The sequence below is a fragment of the Sander lucioperca genome, chromosome 17, assembly GCF_008315115.2.
Source record: "Sander lucioperca isolate FBNREF2018 chromosome 17, SLUC_FBN_1.2, whole genome shotgun sequence".
NCBI classification, from domain to species: domain Eukaryota; kingdom Metazoa; phylum Chordata; class Actinopteri; order Perciformes; family Percidae; genus Sander; species Sander lucioperca.
In genome coordinates, this window is record NC_050189.1 from 19,821,579 (window position 1) to 19,842,709 (window position 21,131).

Consider the following 21,131-nt stretch of genomic DNA (forward strand, 5'->3'; position numbering starts at 1 on the left):
AGAAGAGGGTGACAGGAAATACGTAGATGATGGTTTTGAATGAGTTAAATATCTTTATCAGTATTTGTTATACTATTAGTTTATGTTTAAGATTGTTAAATCCGATTGTTAATGCATTCAATGTCTTTTAATAATATAGGAATGAACGCAAACAAAAAATATTAAAGCTATTAAACTATTTAAGCTGACATCCCACAAAAATATTGTCCAACGGTTACATTGTCATACTTGGTCCAACAAAGCGTGTTATCATTATATGAAATGGAGCATCTTAATAACTAATAACATGGGTCAAATTAGGTTTTACATTTTGTAGAAAATGTGTGCATGCATCGCTCTGGTTCGTATTTTTGGTTCCCAGTGTCCTCTGCTGCTCCAAGTACATTACAATATTACAATATTGCAAAGGAGAAATTATTAAGGACTTGTTTCTGCAGCTCTTTCTGTATAAACTGAGTGCTCACCAAAAGCAGCTGTCTCCCGCGAGCCGGAGGAAGGCGTCTTATTTCAGGGGCAACTGTTTCTGTGTCTACTGGGTCAGGGGTCAACCTCTGCTCTGATGAGCATACAGTAACACACACACACACACACACACACACACACACACACACACACACACACACACACACACACTGTCCTCTGCCCTCCTGCGTCCTCCGCTGCTCCGTACTCATCTGGCTGTGCCTGCATCGTTCTGGCCCGGGGATCTGTGTTCACTCCCCTTTTCCCTCCACACCTATTTGTCCCCATGCCCAAACACTCTACCGGAAATTACGTTTTCAGTTCAAATGAGCTAACCAGTGAGAAGTCAAAAAAAACATTTCACATCAACATTCACTGTACCATAAATGTGGTATTTTTCATCAGATCACACAAAATCACACATGGCATTTGAACACTTAACATACATAAGATTACTTTCTTTGCATGTTGAGTGATTTATTCAACTTAGTCACACTTTTTTTTGTTTACGGTCAAAATGTAGGAAATTAATGGGAAAGATACACACACTCCTACAACTTTCTTGTACTTGTGTACCATTATACACATGAAACACACACACACACACACACACACACACACACACACAAACAGACACGAAAAACAGACATACACACACACACACACACACACACACACACACACACACACACACACACACACACACTCGCCCCTCACTTCCTCTCTCTCTGTTCACCCCTCCCTCTCTCTCTCTCTCACACACACACACACACACACACACACACACACACACAGACACAGTACATGTTGTCATGTTGCCACTTGTGCATGTGAACCACTAATGTTCGCCCACACATGCATATGAATTTTAACTTGTGAATACAAAACTTATTTTGTATCATTTTAATGTAACTAGCAAAACAGATTTGTAGTGATTGACAATTCACAATGACAAACATTGACATTGACTTAAAAGATTGGTTGTGTTTGATGTGGTGAAAGATGTCAATTTAAAAAAGATAACGTAGTAGCAAATAGTTAAGCTTGTATTAAATACACAAACGTTAAAAAATATGTGCTTGTGACATTTTTGTATTAATACAGCTGTTAAAATTATATTTTATTCTCCTTGATGTACACAATGCTTATAATAGCTGTAAAAATGTAAGATAAGATTCAACTTTGCACCCTGAACCCAATTTATTTCTTTGTAAAACGCCAACGTTAAAAGTAAGTAGTACCTTGAAGTTATATGACTTCATCAGATGCATTTATGTTTTAGCGACATTGCGTCGTAATTTCCCAATTCAGAATTAACACGTTGTCAAAATTTAAGTCTCACAGACAAGATATGGTATGTTCAACATGAATTTTAACTTGTGAATACAAAACTTATTTTGTATCATTTTAATGTAACTAGCATAACCACATACGTTTAAAAGATTGTTTGTGTTTAATGTGGTGAAAGATGCCGATTTAAAAAAGATAACATAGCAGCAAGTAGTTTAGCTAATTATATTAAAAACATTACAAACATTTTTAAACCTTATGTGATCAGTGTTAAAAAAGAAAAGAAAGTAAGATGAGATTCAACTTTGCACCCCGACCCAAATTTGTTTCTTTGTAAAACACCAACGTTAAAAGTAAGTAGTACTACCTTGCATTTTACTCTGGTCTCATGTTATCTGCATTTCAACCTGAGCTCAATTATTTATAATAATTAATTATACAACACAATATGCAACTGACAACTATGTATGTATGCATTTGAATGACCGACAAATGATATATCACTTAAGAGCAGAAACTAAGAATTTAAGACCACAGTTTTTTATCCTGTAAAAGTATCACTGAAAAGACCCTGAAGGGTGTTGGAACGGCAACTATGATTACATCAAAACTCTGACTCAAACAAGGTTCCTGTTATTTACTAGAAAAGAGAGGATTTAAGAAAACTATAAGAGATAGTTAAAAAAGAAAAAGATATAGGAAGCTTGGCCCTCTAAGCAAACTGCTATTTTATTTACGAATTCGTATATCCAAATGTGATATTGTTCGACTTTGTATTTCTATTATTGTTATACAATGTTCTGTCTTTTTTATATCTACAACATCTATCAATGTTGGAAGATCTCTCTTGGAGTAGACTAGTCTCTCCCTTTGACAGAGCAAGGGCCTCTAGCATGCAGTTGTCAGCTAAGGTCAAAGGTCGACCTCAGCTCTGCAGCGCTTACACACACACACACACACACACACACACACACACACACACACACACAGTTTTATTTTCTGTTTTTCTGTTTCCTTGGCCCATTTTTTAGTCTTAAGTACTTAATACAAGAAACAAATTAACAACATCAGTTAGTTGCAAGGAGGTATAATACAAATTACTGCAATGATTATCTCTCCCTTATATTGAGTAGTCAGGTAAGTCTTTACCTAAACACCTTTATGCTTTGTACAACTTGACATTAATGTAACTTTAAATAAAAGCCCCATACTACTACTTTATGCGAAATGTTCAAATAGTTAGGAGACAAACTGCTGATTCTAGTTTTAGTGCTATATAATTCAGACCTGGGTAGCTTAAGTTGACTGACATTCGATAAAATTACCAACCAGTTGTTGATGGAATGCCCAATGCAACAGGCAACTTTCCCTTCTGTCACATGCTGCCAGAGTGATATAGAGCCAGCGGACGGGTTGTCTAGCTTTCACTGTTTATTTTACACAAGTGTAGACGGTGGTTTGCATTCTTAACAGGCCCAGATTCATAAGCATCAGTTCTGCTGTATGAAACGAGCAGCTGTCATGCGAGCCAGAGGATGACGCCTATAGGTAACAGTTGCTGCAACTAAGTTCAAAGGTCAACCTCTGCTCTACATACATGTATGGTGTTTTATTTTCTGTTTTTCTGTTTCCTAGTCTCATTTTTTAGTCTTAAGTACTTAATACAAGAAACAAATTAACAGTTAATTATGCAACATTAGTCAGTTGCAAGGATGTATAATACAAATTACTGCAATGATTATCTCTCTCCTATATTGAGTAGTCAGCTCAGTCTTTACCTAAACACCTTTATGCTATGTACAACTTGACATTAATGCGTAACAACTACGTTTTAACCAGCTTTATCTTATTATCTTTTAGAAATAGTATCATATCATATATGCTGCATGAAAACGCGAGCCATAGCAAGGGGCCTCTAGGCTAACCTCTGCTCTGTTGAACATACACACACACACACACACACACACACACACACACAGAGACATCAGTGGCATGTCAACAGCTATACATTTATGTCCACATACGTTCTCGCTTAGTAGTTATCATTTGTCATTAGATTAAATGTCCGTAGGAAAATAATTTCCAAACACAACCAGAACCACTCAAGCTAAAAAGCATTGAGGGTTAAAAGCCACATGTCCCACTGTAGCCTTTCATCTCACTATATACACACTTTGGTTTTATTTGTTAGCCCTGTGTTAACCTTGTTAAGCTGTAAATGTAGCAATTCTTCTCTCACTTTCATAAGGAAAATTGTAGGGTATATCTATCCAATTACAAATGCAAAGTACCGCTTATTAAACAAGAACAAGAAAATATATGAATGGATTTAAACACCAGTGCAGCCAAACACTATGAACAATCTTCATTTAGACAACACACACCGGCACTCAGAACATACTGAAAGTAAAAACACTAGCACCAAACACCAATACAGAAACTAGAAACTTTTAATATTTACAGTTGGGATAATTTGACTGATTTCACACAAATCAATTTTTTCTTTAAAGAAAAAATATTTCACCTTAATTCATTTTATTTTATAACATACTCGTTTTTTAGGTAAACAAGAAGGAATGAAAATCATCTGTTTGCGTCAATAGATAGATTTTAGTAATGTATGTACATACTGGAAAAACAAGAATTGATTATTTTGGAGGTGGTGCTTCCGATTCCGGTGATATGGCAACAGCTTGATTGAGCTCGCTTATTCCTACCCCCAAAAGTAATTTTGTACTTTGTTTATCCTACATCTAAAGAGGAAAATATGCCAGGCAACAAAAACTAGTTATGAATGAGTTATAACGCATAAGGAGACTAATAAGTATTAGCCAAAGAAGAAAACGGCAAACAAACAAATTGCCGGGGGCGCAAGCAGCATGGCTGACTTAAGTGAAATATACAAATTGTTTGCTGAGTTAAAAAATTCCTTAAGCAATGAGTACAAAGAACTAAAAGATTTTCGTCAAATCGCCTAGACAAAAATCTAAGACACGTGTCTTTCTTACCGACAAACAACAGCGAGGATGACATTGCACTGATTCAGTGGACTCACAATGAACGTACCGTCGTACCTCCCGGGCGAACCAATAACGTTTTCATTGCGGCATTTACTACAGCTTATGGGCGTCTAAAACTGTACAGTTATTTAGAAAAGTTGCAGCAGAACGTTCTGTATACAGATACAGACAGTCTGATATATGTGACAAAAGAGGGTGAGGCACCTCTGGAGCTGGGTAATCTTCTCGGGGATCTTACCGATGAGTTGGACGGGGACACAATTCAGGAATTTGTAGCAGCGGGACCAAAGAGCTATGCCTACCAGACCAAAAATCAGAAAAAAGTGGTTATGAAGGTGAAAGGCATAACGCAAACTCGCGAGTGCTGCGAACAGATCAACTTTGATAGCGTGTCAGAGCTGGTGGAGGGCTATCTCAGGGGTTCTAAAGAAATGTCCCTTGAGACACCTCAACAGAATATTAAACGAGATAAAAAAGGGTTTCTGTTGAAAAACGCGTCATTCCGGAAAAAATTTAGAGTCATTTATGACAAGAGGAGGTTATGTCCTGACGGTACAACTCTACCTTTTGGTTACTAACGACGCATGATGGAAGAGGTTGATTTTGATCCGAGGTTAAAGGGTCCATTTTCGTGTCTGATAGTTGGCCCCAGTGGATGTGGCAAGACTTATTTCAGAAAATAAGTCTTGCCACATCCACTGGGGCCAACTATCAGACACGAAAATGGACCCTTTAACCTCGGATCAAAATCAACCTCTTCCATCATGCGTCGTTAGTAACCAAAAGGTAGAGTTGTACCGTCAGGACATAACCTCCTCTTGTCATAAATGACTCTAAATTTTTTCCGGAATGACGCGTTTTTCAACAGAAACCCTTTTTTATCTCGTTTAATATTCTGTTGAGGTGTCTCAAGGGACATTTCTTTAGAACCCCTGAGATAGCCCTCCACCAGCTCTGACACGCTATCAAAGTTGATCTGTTCGCAGCACTCGCGAGTTTGCGTTATGCCTTTCACCTTCATAACCACTTTTTTCTGATTTTTGGTCTGGTAGGCATAGCTCTTTGGTCCCGCTGCTACAAATTCCTGAATTGTGTCCCCGTCCAACTCATCGGTAAGATCCCCGAGAAGATTACCCAGCTCCAGAGGTGCCTCACCCTCTTTTGTCACATATATCAGACTGTCTGTATCTGTATACAGAACGTTCTGCTGCAACTTTTCTAAATAACTGTACAGTTTTAGACGCCCATAAGCTGTAGTAAATGCCGCAATGAAAACGTTATTGGTTCGCCCGGGAGGTACGACGGTACGTTCATTGTGAGTCCACTGAATCAGTGCAATGTCATCCTCGCTGTTGTTTGTCGGTAAGAAAGACACGTGTCTTAGATTTTTGTCTAGGCGATTTGACGAAAATCTTTTAGTTCTTTGTACTCATTGCTTAAGGAATTTTTTAACTCAGCAAACAATTTGTATATTTCACTTAAGTCAGCCATGCTGCTTGCGCCCCCGGCAATTTGTTTGTTTGCCGTTTTCTTCTTTGGCTAATACTTATTAGTCTCCTTATGCGTTATAACTCATTCATAACTAGTTTTTGTTGCCTGGCATATTTTCCTCTTTAGATGTAGGATAAACAAAGTACAAAATTACTTTTGGGGGTAGGAATAAGCGAGCTCAATCAAGCTGTTGCCATATCACCGGAATCGGAAGCACCACCTCCAAAATAATCAATTCTTGTTTTTCCAGTATGTACATACATTACTAAAATCTATCTATTGACGCAAACAGATGATTTTCATTCCTTCTTGTTTACCTAAAAAACGAGTATGTTATAAAATAAAATGAATTAAGGTGAAATATTTTTTCTTTAAAGAAAAAATTGATTTGTGTGAAATCAGTCAAATTATCCCAACTGTAAATATTAAAAGTTTCTAGTTTCTGTATTGGTGTTTGGTGCTAGTGTTTTTACTTTCAGTATGTTCTGAGTGCCGGTGTGTGTTGTCTAAATGAAGATTGTTCATAGTGTTTGGCTGCACTGGTGTTTAAATCCATTCATATATTTTCTTGTTCTTGTTTAATAAGCGGTACTTTGCATTTGTAATTGGATAGATATACCCTACAATTTTCCTTATGAAAGTGAGAGAAGAATTGCTACATTTACAGCTTAACAAGGTTAACACAGGGCTAACAAATAAAACCAAAGTGTGTATATAGTGAGATGAAAGGCTACAGTGGGACATGTGGCTTTTAACCCTCAATGCTTTTTAGCTTGAGTGGTTCTGGTTGTGTTTGGAAATTATTTTCCTACGGACATTTAATCTAATGACAAATGATAACTACTAAGCGAGAACGTATGTGGACATAAATGTATAGCTGTTGACATGCCACTGATGTCTCTGTGTGTGTGTGTGTGTGTGTGTGTGTGTGTGTGTATGTTCAACAGAGCAGAGGTTAGCCTAGAGGCCCCTTGCTATGGCTCGCGTTTTCATGCAGCATATATGATATGATACTATTTCTAAAAGATAATAAGATAAAGCTGGTTAAAACGTAGTTGTTACGCATTAATGTCAAGTTGTACATAGCATAAAGGTGTTTAGGTAAAGACTGAGCTGACTACTCAATATAGGAGAGAGATAATCATTGCAGTAATTTGTATTATACATCCTTGCAACTGACTAATGTTGCATAATTAACTGTTAATTTGTTTCTTGTATTAAGTACTTAAGACTAAAAAATGAGACTAGGAAACAGAAAAACAGAAAATAAAACACCATACATGTATGTAGAGCAGAGGTTGACCTTTGAACTTAGTTGCAGCAACTGTTACCTATAGGCGTCATCCTCTGGCTCGCATGACAGCTGCTCGTTTCATACAGCAGAACTGATGCTTATGAATCTGGGCCTGTTAAGAATGCAAACCACCGTCTACACTTGTGTAAAATAAACAGTGAAAGCTAGACAACCCGTCCGCTGGCTCTATATCACTCTGGCAGCATGTGACAGAAGGGAAAGTTGCCTGTTGCATTGGGCATTCCATCAACAACTGGTTGGTAATTTTATCGAATGTCAGTCAACTTAAGCTACCCAGGTCTGAATTATATAGCACTAAAACTAGAATCAGCAGTTTGTCTCCTAACTATTTGAACATTTCGCATAAAGTAGTAGTATGGGGCTTTTATTTAAAGTTACATTAATGTCAAGTTGTACAAAGCATAAAGGTGTTTAGGTAAAGACTGACCTGACTACTCAATATAAGGGAGAGATAATCATTGCAGTAATTTGTATTATACCTCCTTGCAACTAACTGATGTTGTTAATTTGTTTCTTGTATTAAGTACTTAAGACTAAAAAATGGGCCAAGGAAACAGAAAAACAGAAAATAAAACTGTGTGTGTGTGTGTGTGTGTGTGTGTGTGTGTGTGTGTGTGTGTGTGTAAGCGCTGCAGAGCTGAGGTCGACCTTTGACCTTAGCTGACAACTGCATGCTAGAGGCCCTTGCTCTGTCAAAGGGAGAGACTAGTCTACTCCAAGAGAGATCTTCCAACATTGATAGATGTTGTAGATATGAAAAAGACAGAACATTGTATAACAATATTAGAAATACAAAGTCGAACAATATCACATTTGGATATACGAATTCGTAAATAAAATAGCAGTTTGCTTAGAGGGCCAAGCTTCCTATATCTTTTTCTTTTTTAACTATCTCTTATAGTTTTCTTAAATCCTCTCTTTTCTAGTAAATAACAGGAACCTTGTTTGAGTCAGAGTTTTGATGTAATCATAGTTGCCGTTCCAACACCCTTCAGGGTCTTTTCAGTGATACTTTTACAGGATAAAAAACTGTGGTCTTAAATTCTTAGTTTCTGCTCTTAAGTGATATATCATTTGTCGGTCATTCAAATGCATACATACATAGTTGTCAGTTGCATATTGTGTTGTATAATTAATTATTATAAATAATTGAGCTCAGGTTGAAATGCAGATAACATGAGACCAGAGTAAAATGCAAGGTAGTACTACTTACTTTTAACGTTGGTGTTTTACAAAGAAACAAATTTGGGTCGGGGTGCAAAGTTGAATCTCATCTTACTTTCTTTTCTTTTTTAACACTGATCACATAAGGTTTAAAAATGTTTGTAATGTTTTTAATATAATTAGCTAAACTACTTGCTGCTATGTTATCTTTTTTAAATCGGCATCTTTCACCACATTAAACACAAACAATCTTTTAAACGTATGTGGTTATGCTAGTTACATTAAAATGATACAAAATAAGTTTTGTATTCACAAGTTAAAATTCATGTTGAACATACCATATCTTGTCTGTGAGACTTAAATTTTGACAACGTGTTAATTCTGAATTGGGAAATTACGACGCAATGTCGCTAAAACATAAATGCATCTGATGAAGTCATATAACTTCAAGGTACTACTTACTTTTAACGTTGGCGTTTTACAAAGAAATAAATTGGGTTCAGGGTGCAAAGTTGAATCTTATCTTACATTTTTACAGCTATTATAAGCATTGTGTACATCAAGGAGAATAAAATATAATTTTAACAGCTGTATTAATACAAAAATGTCACAAGCACATATTTTTTAACGTTTGTGTATTTAATACAAGCTTAACTATTTGCTACTACGTTATCTTTTTTAAATTGACATCTTTCACCACATCAAACACAACCAATCTTTTAAGTCAATGTCAATGTTTGTCATTGTGAATTGTCAATCACTACAAATCTGTTTTGCTAGTTACATTAAAATGATACAAAATAAGTTTTGTATTCACAAGTTAAAATTCATATGCATGTGTGGGCGAACATTAGTGGTTCACATGCACAAGTGGCAACATGACAACATGTACTGTGTCTGTGTGTGTGTGTGTGTGTGTGTGTGTGTGTGTGTGAGAGAGAGAGAGAGGGAGGGGTGAACAGAGAGAGAGGAAGTGAGGGGCGAGTGTGTGTGTGTGTGTGTGTGTGTGTGTGTGTGTGTGTGTGTGTGTGTGTGTGTGTGTATGTCTGTTTTTCGTGTCTGTTTGTGTGTGTGTGTGTGTGTGTGTGTGTGTGTGTGTGTTTCATGTGTATAATGGTACACAAGTACAAGAAAGTTGTAGGAGTGTGTGTATCTTTCCCATTAATTTCCTACATTTTGACCGTAAACAAAAAAAAGTGTGACTAAGTTGAATAAATCACTCAACATGCAAAGAAAGTAATCTTATGTATGTTAAGTGTTCAAATGCCATGTGTGATTTTGTGTGATCTGATGAAAAATACCACATTTATGGTACAGTGAATGTTGATGTGAAATGTTTTTTTTTGACTTCTCACTGGTTAGCTCATTTGAACTGAAAACGTAATTTCCGGTAGAGTGTTTGGGCATGGGGACAAATAGGTGTGGAGGGAAAAGGGGAGTGAACACAGATCCCCGGGCCAGAACGATGCAGGCACAGCCAGATGAGTACGGAGCAGCGGAGGACGCAGGAGGGCAGAGGACAGTGTGTGTGTGTGTGTGTGTGTGTGTGTGTGTGTGTGTGTGTGTGTGTGTGTGTGTGTGTGTTACTGTATGCTCATCAGAGCAGAGGTTGACCCCTGACCCAGTAGACACAGAAACAGTTGCCCCTGAAATAAGACGCCTTCCTCCGGCTCGCGGGAGACAGCTGCTTTTGGTGAGCACTCAGTTTATACAGAAAGAGCTGCAGAAACAAGTCCTTAATAATTTCTCCTTTGCAATATTGTAATATTGTAATGTACTTGGAGCAGCAGAGGACACTGGGAACCAAAAATACGAACCAGAGCGATGCATGCACACATTTTCTACAAAATGTAAAACCTAATTTGACCCATGTTATTAGTTATTAAGATGCTCCATTTCATATAATGATAACACGCTTTGTTGGACCAAGTATGACAATGTAACCGTTGGACAATATTTTTGTGGGATGTCAGCTTAAATAGTTTAATAGCTTTAATATTTTTTGTTTGCGTTCATTCCTATATTATTAAAAGACATTGAATGCATTAACAATCGGATTTAACAATCTTAAACATAAACTAATAGTATAACAAATACTGATAAAGATATTTAACTCATTCAAAACCATCATCTACGTATTTCCTGTCACCCTCTTCTCTCACTGGCTCATTTTTAAAAAATGCAATTTCCCGTATCACGCCCATTGGCTCATTTAAAAACACGCAATTTCCTGTCTCGATGCATTAATATGCAGTTTCCGGACTCCTCCCAGGAAACATCCGGTCTGAGGCACGCCCTCTTTCTAGAAGGTTCCGGAAGGATTGCGTCAGAAACACCTGTCGAACATCAATCAAAATTTTGACAGGTCGTGACCTCTTGACCTGGCTGTCATCAATCAAACTCGCATATTTGAGTGAAAGAAGCTCACCACTTATACTCTCTCCCATACACACACATTAGAGACGCCACAGAATCTCATATTCCAGACACTGCAATGTTTCGTTACCAAATTCACTTCTGAGACTTTTTTATGCGAGAAATCAACTATATAAAGCTGAAATATGGGCCCTTTTTACGAAAATGTATGGCTAATTGCAAATTTGGTAAGACATGTCGGACTTTAGGAGCTCCACACAGTCTGACAAGAAAGTGGCAGCCTGCTGGGCTCCATACCCAGGGCAAAGTCGCCCTTTGTAGATTACTGCACTACCGGGGCTCTGCGGCCAGCTGCCGGCATAACTATAATATATTTACAGTTTGAATTTCGTCACGGCACTTATATCACAGCTGATATCACAGTCCGATTTCAATTTAAGGCATTTTTATGAACGTGAGGGATCTTGTTAGGAGGAGCAGCTAGCTAGCTAGCTAGCTATATGTCCCATTCAATACAATGGGAAAAGATCGCAGCTAGCTAGCTACACTTGGCATAACTATAGTATATTTACAGTTTGAATTTCGTCATGGCACTTATATTACAGGTTCCCCAAGGTCTTACAAAGCTTAGCTAACACTTGTCCGATTTCAATTTAATACATCCCATTCACTCCAGCTCTATCAACTCCAGCTCTCTCAATGAGACTCACGGACAAGAGGCGTTTATTTCCCCGATCGTTTGTTTAAATAACTCAACACACATATCCATTATAAGATTAACTGGAACCTGCGGTAGGTAAGAGATTGCTGGCGTAACAAACTCGCTGACCGCGCTCTCAGTCACACACCAGCCATTTAGCAGGAAGAGAGGAGCTGCAGGCCCTGGAGCTCTGTCAGGGCAGCGGCGTTTGGTAGTCCACTAACCCAGAAAGGGTGAGTTTGCGTGGGTATTGAGCACTGCGGGCTGCCAGCCGTGACGGAGCTCAATCTAGCTCACAGCAGGCCGGGGTCTGTGAAGGAGGACAGGCAGGGCGGCGATGTAGCAACGCAGGCAGCACCGGCCGCTGAACTCCGACACACACTGCAATTAGCCGTCAATTTTCATAAAACGGCCTATATTTGAGCTATGGTTGATTTATCGCATAAAAAAGTTTCAGAAGTGAATTTAGTAATGGAATAGCAGAGATCTGCGTGACCTAGATTCAAAAGACTAGCTTACCTCAGATCAGTGGTGTAGCCTATGTAAATGTTTGGGCGTGACAAAGATAGAGACTAAAGCCAAATGAGGAGGAGTCACCGAGTTGACGTCAACTCGGCGGCTCGTTGAGATTGGCCCGTTTTCAGAGGCAGTTTCAAATTGTGAGATTTGCAGAGGAAAGAGGTGTCATTGGGATTTTGCGGTTCTATGTATGTCCTATTTACTCACCAAACTGTCATTTTTCAACTATGACAAGGTAAAATTGGTTTTGCATTCTATCACCCCTTTAATTGATACAAAACAACATACCGTATTTCCTCAAATAAAAATCGGTAGTTAATTAAAAGCCAGGCCTCTGATAGTGGCAGGGGCCTGGTCAACACGGACAAATAAAGGCCGGTCTCAAATTAAGGCCGGGGAAAAAATAGTGTGGATAATCTCCTAAATGCCTTTCATATAATATTAAGTCAAAATAAAATTCAAGTTCATTGTAATGTACATTTCTACCAATTTAAAGTGCCCATATTATGAAAAAAACACTTTTTCTGGGATTTGGGGTGTTATGTTGTGTCTCTGGTGCTTCCACACACATACAAACTTTGAAAAAAATCCATCCATGCTGTTTAGAGTGAGATACGGTTTCTGAATGTGCCCTGCCTTCAGTCTCTGGGTGAGCTGTTCAAAATCGGCAGGGCTTGTGACGTCACAAGCCGAAACGAGCAGGCTGACCGCAACCATTAGCTCGTTAGCATGCTAACGCTAATGCTAACGCTAGCATGCTACCTCGTTCTCAATAGCAAAGCACTGCTACAACACACACAAGTTCACCATAATCTACAAAAGAACTACTTACATGTGCGCCCTCATTTAGAAGTCTCCCAGCTAATCCTGACTTGTAACTGACTGAAGTTGTAGAAACAGCTTTCTTTTACTGTCTATGGAGCTAGCTAGCTGACATGATCTACATCTGAGCTACTGGGCATGTGCAAGTGCAATCAAAGATAGTACAGAAGAAGAAAAGAGGTCTCACTCTGTAGCTAAAACAGAGACCATGTGAAAAGAGGATCTGCAGCAGTGAGAGAGAGCACTGCAGTACAACAACAATATGGTGTTTTTTGAAAATTAAACCATGTAAACCTATTCTGGTACAACCTTAAAATACAATTATGAACCTGAAAATGAGCATAATATGGCTGCTTTAATTTAACAGATTCAACAATATATTCATGTTTTTTTCCACACTTTGTTTTTCTGGATTATTGTCCTACCGGTATTTTAGTCAGTGCGGCTGTATGTGTTACTCAGCCAAGTGTAGTTTGCAGTAACGTACAGGTGCCAATAGATGGCAGTAGCTACATTGGATGTAACACGAGTCTCATGTAGTGCTAGCAGAGAATGACGGGCTCTGGTGCTAGTGACGGACTTTTCAACAACAAAACGAGAAGGGTTTTAAAGTATGCGGAGGAAAACTCGGGTGAAAAAGCTGCGAGACATTTTGACATTGACCCCAGGAGAATCTGATACTGGAAGAAACAGAAGGACGAGCTGACAAGATTAGCCGACAAGAGCAGAGCACGGCTAGCTAGCTGGAGGTGGGAGGAAAGAAGTTAGCCTGGAGCTAGAAACAAAGCTAGCTAGCTACCGTCTGTAACGTTAATCAGATACTGGTGTGCTGCAAACCAGCAACTACTGTATGCTCTTATTGTAATATACCAGCAATACTGTAGTACCTGTATTTGAAATAAATCCCTGGTACATTTACAGGGTTCAAACTGACACAATGGTGGTGTTTGATTCATTCTGACCCAAATTGCTTTGTCGCCCTACTGGCTGTTGTTGTATATGGTGATATTTTTGCAAATGTTTCTTAAAAAATGAATGATCTCTATCCACTGGAACGCTATGGTTTTTCATTTAAAACAGTTTATTTAAAATAGTTATACTTATCAAACAGAATTAGAAATAAAGGCCTTCCTCTAATAAAAGCCTGCTTCAAATACAAGCCTGGTTCAGGTAAATAAAGGCCCCGGTTTTTATTTGAGGAATTACGGTATATACAGTAATATTAGCACTATTAAGACTTTCTAGAGTACCATATATAACTGGATGATTTTTTTATGCTAACTATATACAAAGAAACGTGGTCAGTGCTGCTTGTGTGTGTGTGTGTGTGTGTGTGTGTGTGTCATCTTATTTGTACAGGAATTTTGCCCGTCTGTCCTTCTGAGTGGCAAACCTCTTAATGACCCTTTTATTAAAGTCAGGAATGTCCCTGACAAGTTTCTTCTCCATGGAGAGCATAGCCAGAGCATTCAGGCGATCCTGTGTCATGCTGTTTCTCAGGAAGGTCTTGATCCTCTACAGTGTAGAGAAGCACCTTTCTGACTCAGCTGTTGTCATGGGTGTGGTGATGAGGATATTGAGGAGGCTGACAGTCTCTGTGAAAGTGCTCTGAAGGTTGTTCTCCATGAAGAACTGGTAAAGGGGCACTGCACCACTACAAGCCTTGAACTCACTGTTCTTGTAGGTGAGGGACAGTTCGGTTTTGAGCTTGGCCTTGTTTAACATGGGGTACGCCTCCACGGTTGTTTCAAGCGCTGTATCAGGGATCTTCACACTGTGTTGTGGGAACAACTCTCCGTGCAACAGTGTTGCGCTGACGAGGTGCTGGGTGAAGGAGAACCTCTCCTTGGCATGAATCAGGATGGCATCACATACCTGTAAAAGATACGTTATCAGCTTTAATTTGCAATAAAGCTATTTTGATGCAAGTGATCCTGACTGAACACATGCCTATGTCCAAGTCAGGTATATGATTACTAAGGTGCTTATTGTTCAGGGTTTTGGGTTTTGGCTAACGTACTACCAGGCCTGAAAAAAAGTTGTAGGGGAAACACTGAGAATTACATCACAACTTACCTCTGTAGCCAACCTCTGTTGTTCTCCTGGTCCCAGCATCCTCCGTCGCTTTATGGGCTGCTGCTGCTGCTCGTCAGATGCGCTGTCCCCACACAAAGAGGGAATGGAGGCCCTGGGTCCCTTATGTTATTGCGTTTTTAAGCCTTTTTCTATTACATTTGTGAGAGGGATGCAATATAATGTTCTGCTGTGCACTTGTCCTATGTAAGTAATAGTCTGAATGACAATAAAGTTAATATTCAATAAGAACTAGGCTTGACCTGGTGGACACCTGAATAAGCTTATAATAAGTAATTTTACTATTTATTTAAATTTATTTTATCGTTATTAATACGTACTGTGTGTATATGTTTATACTTATATTGTTTATATCTTTTTATCCTTCTTATATTTGTATGTGTGACATGCTCCAACAACACCATGACAAATTCCTCGTATGTGCAACGTACTTGGCAATAAAGCTCTTTCTGATTCTGATTCTGATTCTAATAAGTTATTACAAACTGTGTAATACTTTCCTGCATTATTATCCAAGTCTGATTGTGTCTTCTCTTTCCTTTTAAAATACTAAAACAAATATAATTGTGATGTGCTCGATGATAATCACTTACTTTGATGACAAGACACATTTAGGCTTTTACACTGTTGGAAGTGAGCTATTCATCTTTCTAACAACAACAACAGCTTTATCTGCCAATAGTAAATATAGTTATTTACCTGATTGTTAGCATGCTGTCTGTGAACCTCTGGACAAGTGCTTTAATGAAGACAGGGTCAATGTTCCTTTTCTGCAGCTGGCTGAAAAGCATGTCCACATTTGGCATGATATTGTGGAACAATGCCAGGAAAAAACAGAAAGCCTTGTCTTCGAGCATAATCACAAAGCCCCCAGCCTCTCTGACAGTCGAAGGGTCAAAGTTCCCAGAGTCTCTGATGGTCTGGAAACACGTTAGGAGGTCATCCTTGTGCTCGTACACAGTGTTTACAGCGCGACTGTGGAAGCTCCACCGTGTTGTAGAGGCTCTGGGGAGTCTGTGCGCAACCACTTGGTCAAGCACGGTGGTTCGCTTGGGAGACCAGGAGCAGAAAGCAGAAAATCCTGCAAGGTCGGAAAAGAAAGTGCCGATCCTGGGGATTCGTGAAGTAGCCTGCTGCATGATGAGGTTCAGCTGATGTGCATAGCAGTGGACGTAGTGCGCATTTTCGTACACATCCACTATTTTACGCTGCACTCCGCACTCCTCCGGTGGCTCCCCTCATTACACTTGCTCCGTCGTAAGCCTGGGCAATAAGTTTGGCCTTTTGTCCATGTGATGGTGCTGAGCCTCTCCAGCAGCGCTGTAGCGATGGTGTCGGTTGCCCCACAAAACTTCACACAATCGATCATTTTGAATAAAATGTGCCTGTTTTTATCAACCTCCTCATTATGTTTTCTCACCGCAATCCTGTGGCTGTCATCCAGCTGCGTAGCAATGTTCACCCTTCCTAATATGGCTAGCTTTACAGAGTTATCCATGTGTGCCCTGGTGTTCTCATGTTTCTCTACCTTCATATCCCTCACTCCGGTAACTGTCCATGCTGGATCTGTCCCCGTCGTTTTAAAAAGCAAGCACGGAAAGCAAAATAAAGCATTAGCATGAGTGCACCCAGCTAGCCAAGTCTTCCTGGTGTACCAGCTACGGGAGAAGTCGCGCATATACTGCTTCCCTTTCTCGCTAGCCTGCTGTCTGATTGAGAGGTCAGGTTGATCTGGGCCCAGCTCTTTCACCCCAACTTTCTCCGACAAACTTCACCCAAACGGATCTTGGAGGAGAGATTTCACCGAGTTAGGGTTGGGTCTTGGAGGAGTACTGTTCACGCTCGCCATTGTCATCTAGTAAAAATGGCGCCCCTAGAGCCCAGTCCTTAATTTTATCAGGGGTGAGCTTGGAGCGATAAAATAATCGCTCTTCTTGGATTCGATTTAAGAACGCTGATTGGCTAAATTTTATGTCATACATTCATATCTTAAATTAGCAATTGGCTTAACTGCTACATAGACCCGCCTCCTGGGGGAGCTTTCTCTATCGCCCCAGAGCTGATGAGGCGTTCAGACAGGCAGAGGAAAGGTTGCAAATATGATTTTCTATCATATTTTACACATAATACTGGGTGCATTCTATATTTCAAACACACAAATATTGACATACTGTTGTTTTTATTATTATTATTATTATTATTATTATTATTATTATTATTATTATTATTTTTGTTTTTAATTTTTTAATTTATTTAAATTTTGTATTTTGTATTTTATTTTTTTGTAGCTTAAGAGGGGCGGCACCCTAGCGCCCTCTATTGGCCAGCCGCCACTGAAGAACTGTTCAAACTAATGGAATATCTATTTTTGCACATTATGTCCTTGAGAGGGCAAACGTACAAAGAGATGCATAACTACTTGTACATATATTATTTCAACATAAACGTCTTTTAAGGACCTGACACACCAAGCCGACGGCCGGGAACTCCTCTCGTCGCCTCATCTCGTCGTTTCTCGTCGCCTCTCATCGCCTCCCGTCACCTCTCGTCGCCTTTGACTTGGCCAAAACTTATCACACCACACAGACTCCAGCCGACGGCCAAGTACCACGTAGGTTCTGCGCCTGCGAGAGAGGAAATAACTCTCCATACCAGCAGGCGTTGGTAATCTATCTTAATACATCCATGTAATCTATTCAACAAGTGAAACCGAATACAAATGTTGCTATGGTACTGTAGGATTTATTCTAAAATGTGACCGATGACCGGTCGGCCCTAAAAAGGCCAGACTTAATCTGACTCCAATTCTGTGGTCACTACACTCTGAATGGTGTTCGTTTACTGGTAGATCAGAGAAATAAGACTCAGGATTTATCCAGTTAAAGTTAATAACAAGTTTAGTGAAGAATGACACTGCAATCTACAATTACGTGTACACGGACCAGACACAACAAAGGACTATCTTTCACCTAACAATCAGTCAAAGGTTCCCACAGCATCTGGTAATCTAAGTTAAAATACTGTCTTATTTATTCAATTCCATCCCAAACTCTGGTGGTGCTGTCATCAGTTGGATCCAGTCCAGATCTTCTGGCTCCAGCCGGCTCCTAACGATTTTGTAACACACTGTATAAAAACATGACCTTGACTTCTCATTCTCAGCTCAACTGAGACAAGTCGCTATTGTTGGATTTGAACACCTGTGTGTTTTAATCTCCTCAAACTTAAGGAGTTTCATGAGAGCTAGGTAATTTCCATACTTTGTGTCACAAATCCCGCGCTTGCAAAACGTTGACCATTGTTGCCTCGTTCCCTCCCCGATCAGAGAGGATCTTTCTCACACTCTCTTTATAATGTCTAATCACTGTAAAACTAAATGGTCTCTCATAACCCAGGGTACATAAAGAGGCAACGAGGTCAGCACCATGAACTCTAAAACCTCTTCTTAACACTTTCACAAAATATATTCTAACAGTACCCACAACAAACAGAGTTCGCTCTCAGCAGCAGATAAACAGAGCCTACGGTCCCTCTGTTTCACCCCCCGCCAGGAAGACAACAGTACCTGGAGATTTCTTTATTTAATTTATTTCATATTAATTTGAATAGGGACAGATGCTTAGATATAGACATTTGTGCAACAAATCTTCAATCTACAGCATCACAGCATTTATAGCTATTGCTAATTTTCCAATGCCCGTCCCCAGAAGGGCTTTTAAACATTCATGAAAACAAACATTAAACATTGCCACAATTAAAATACATAGAGCACATAAACATAAAAGACACCTACATCTGTTTGATTTGTAATATGTAGGTATGTCGAGATCTTTAAAAACAAAAATTGTTTAAATAAATATACCTTAACCAGTAGTTATGTATATCTTGTTGTACATTTGCCATCTAATGGACACAAACATATTTATTCCAAACGTTTGAACCTGTGTGTTTTTAGAAGAAACATTCAAACGTCATTTTTCACCAGTTTTGACCAGTTTTGACAGCTCTCTGTGTGTTGGATTGATCAGATGAGATGAAAAATGAAAGGAGCCTAGGGTGTGCCTGTCACAGTCGTTTGTTTTTTTCACTCTCGTTTTCAAGCTGAACAGCCAATCTGTTCAACAGACCAACGCTGAATGCTTCAAAAAAAAAAGTGTGGCGCTGCAGTCGGTCATTTAATCACATCACAGTCTTATAAACTGTTGACATTGTGGGAATTAATTCCTGACTCATGTTTTTTTTTTTTTTTTTTAACTTCAGGTTCCGAGGATGGAAACTCCTCTCCTGTAGGCCTCCTCGTTGGACTGGCAGCAGTTGGACTGGTTCTTGGAGCTGTTGCAGTGGCTGGTTTCCTTAAATATAAAAGATGTAAGAACAAGAGATCAGGACCGTCTGCTGCTGATGATGATAAAGCATCGGCCGTTCAGTTCATCTGACAACTCCCAGCTCTCTTTACACCAGACTGCTTTCTCATGTGTTGTATATACTGTATTCAACACTTTTTCCTTCTGGTTGAAATAACATGACTTTTTATTATTAATAATTGTTTGTTATTGTTTTTCAGATGAGAGTGTGGTAAAAGCGTATCCTGGAGATAATGTCACTCTGCCATATCTGACTGCTTATCCCTCCATCAGAGCTGTAAAGTGGACCAGACCTGACCTGAAGCCAGATACCGTCCTCTGTTACAATGATAGACAATTTTATACAGACGACCAGAATCAATCCTTTAAGGACAGGCTGGAGCTGGCGGACACATATATGAATGGCGGAGACCTGTCTTTAACTCTGAAGAAAGTGAGCAGAAAAGACAGTGGAACATACAAGTGTCGAGTTAAACCAGATGATTCAAAATGGAAATCAATACTTGAGCCAATCAGAACCTTCCATCTGCAGGTTCCAGGTGAGTGAGTCTCTCTCAGTGAGTTCTTATGAGTATCAGGTTGTAGCTGCTGTTAACCCCTAGGTTCATTTTGCGCCAGAATTGTCCTTTAACATTCACAACTAACACTAGACTTTCCTCTGAAACAACCTTTAATGTCTGCATTCATACAAAGAGTTAGTCACAGCTACAGTATAAGTTTAACTGAGGGCTAGAAAGTAGTGAAGCCAGGAGCTCAGGTGTCCTTTCATCAACTTGTAACCTTTGAACTAACACAGAGACACTGCCAATATAAAACGTGTCCTTTTCACAAGATGCCACAATGTGACGACCTGGTGTAATGGGAGGAACCTGATGTTTACAAGTTACATTCCAACAGAGGAAAAAGAAAATGATGTTCACTGAATACAATATAAATGTAACCGAGGGTTTCTTTTATTGTCTAGACTAGGGCTGCAACAACGAATCGATAAAATTCAATTATTAAAAAAGTTGGCAACGAATTTCATTATCGATTTGTTGCGTCGCGCGACACACCACTCAGTCACGGAGATAAAAGCAATTGAGTTGAGTGCGGAGTGAAAGAAAAGAAAAAAGAGCAAAGCGGGGGTAGAGGAAATACGGAGAGAGACCTGAGAGACCCCTTGTGTTGTCTTCCTTTCAACCTTGAAAAAAACACTTTTTTCTGACATTTGTGACGCCTTTTTTTCACAATTTGTTTTTTCTTTTTCCAACGTTTTAAATTTTAAAATTTTTCTTCTACACATTTTCAGCGCTTATTTCTACGTCCAATATTTTCTGATATAAAACAAAAATGTAAAACGGGCCAATGTGACCTGAAGTCAACACAAGGGTTTTGACGTTGTTCTGAAACACACGGCAGAGGCAGAGAAATCAGGACGACCTAAGTCATCCAACGTGTGGGAGCATTTCACACTAAATAAATCAAAAACGTGTTCACTGCAAAATAAGCAAAAGCGACACGGCATGGCACGG

At 39.3% G+C, this 21,131-nt stretch overlaps 3 protein-coding genes and 1 long non-coding RNA gene across 4 annotated transcripts in view; 1 reads left to right on the forward strand and 3 right to left on the reverse strand.

The window, feature by feature from the left end:
* LOC116039465 (programmed cell death 1 ligand 1-like) overlaps positions 1-19,770 on the forward strand; it is a 37,785-nt gene extending 18,015 nt beyond the window's left edge. Inside the window, exon 4 of the mRNA XM_035993982.1 lies at positions 19,511-19,770. Coding sequence (XP_035849875.1) covers positions 19,511-19,689 — 179 coding nt within the window. The 3' untranslated portion in view covers positions 19,690-19,770. The remainder of the gene's footprint in view (positions 1-19,510) is intronic.
* LOC116064544 (zinc finger protein 239-like) overlaps positions 1-21,131 on the reverse strand; it is an 893,026-nt gene that overhangs the window by 683,943 nt on the left and 187,952 nt on the right. The gene's annotated exons all lie outside the window — the stretch shown is intronic.
* Positions 1-21,131, reverse strand: part of LOC116034141 (hemicentin-1-like) — a 1,482,957-nt gene that overhangs the window by 121,109 nt on the left and 1,340,717 nt on the right. The window lies entirely within an intron of this gene.
* Positions 1-21,131, reverse strand: part of LOC118493596 — a 61,138-nt gene that overhangs the window by 25,934 nt on the left and 14,073 nt on the right. The gene's annotated exons all lie outside the window — the stretch shown is intronic.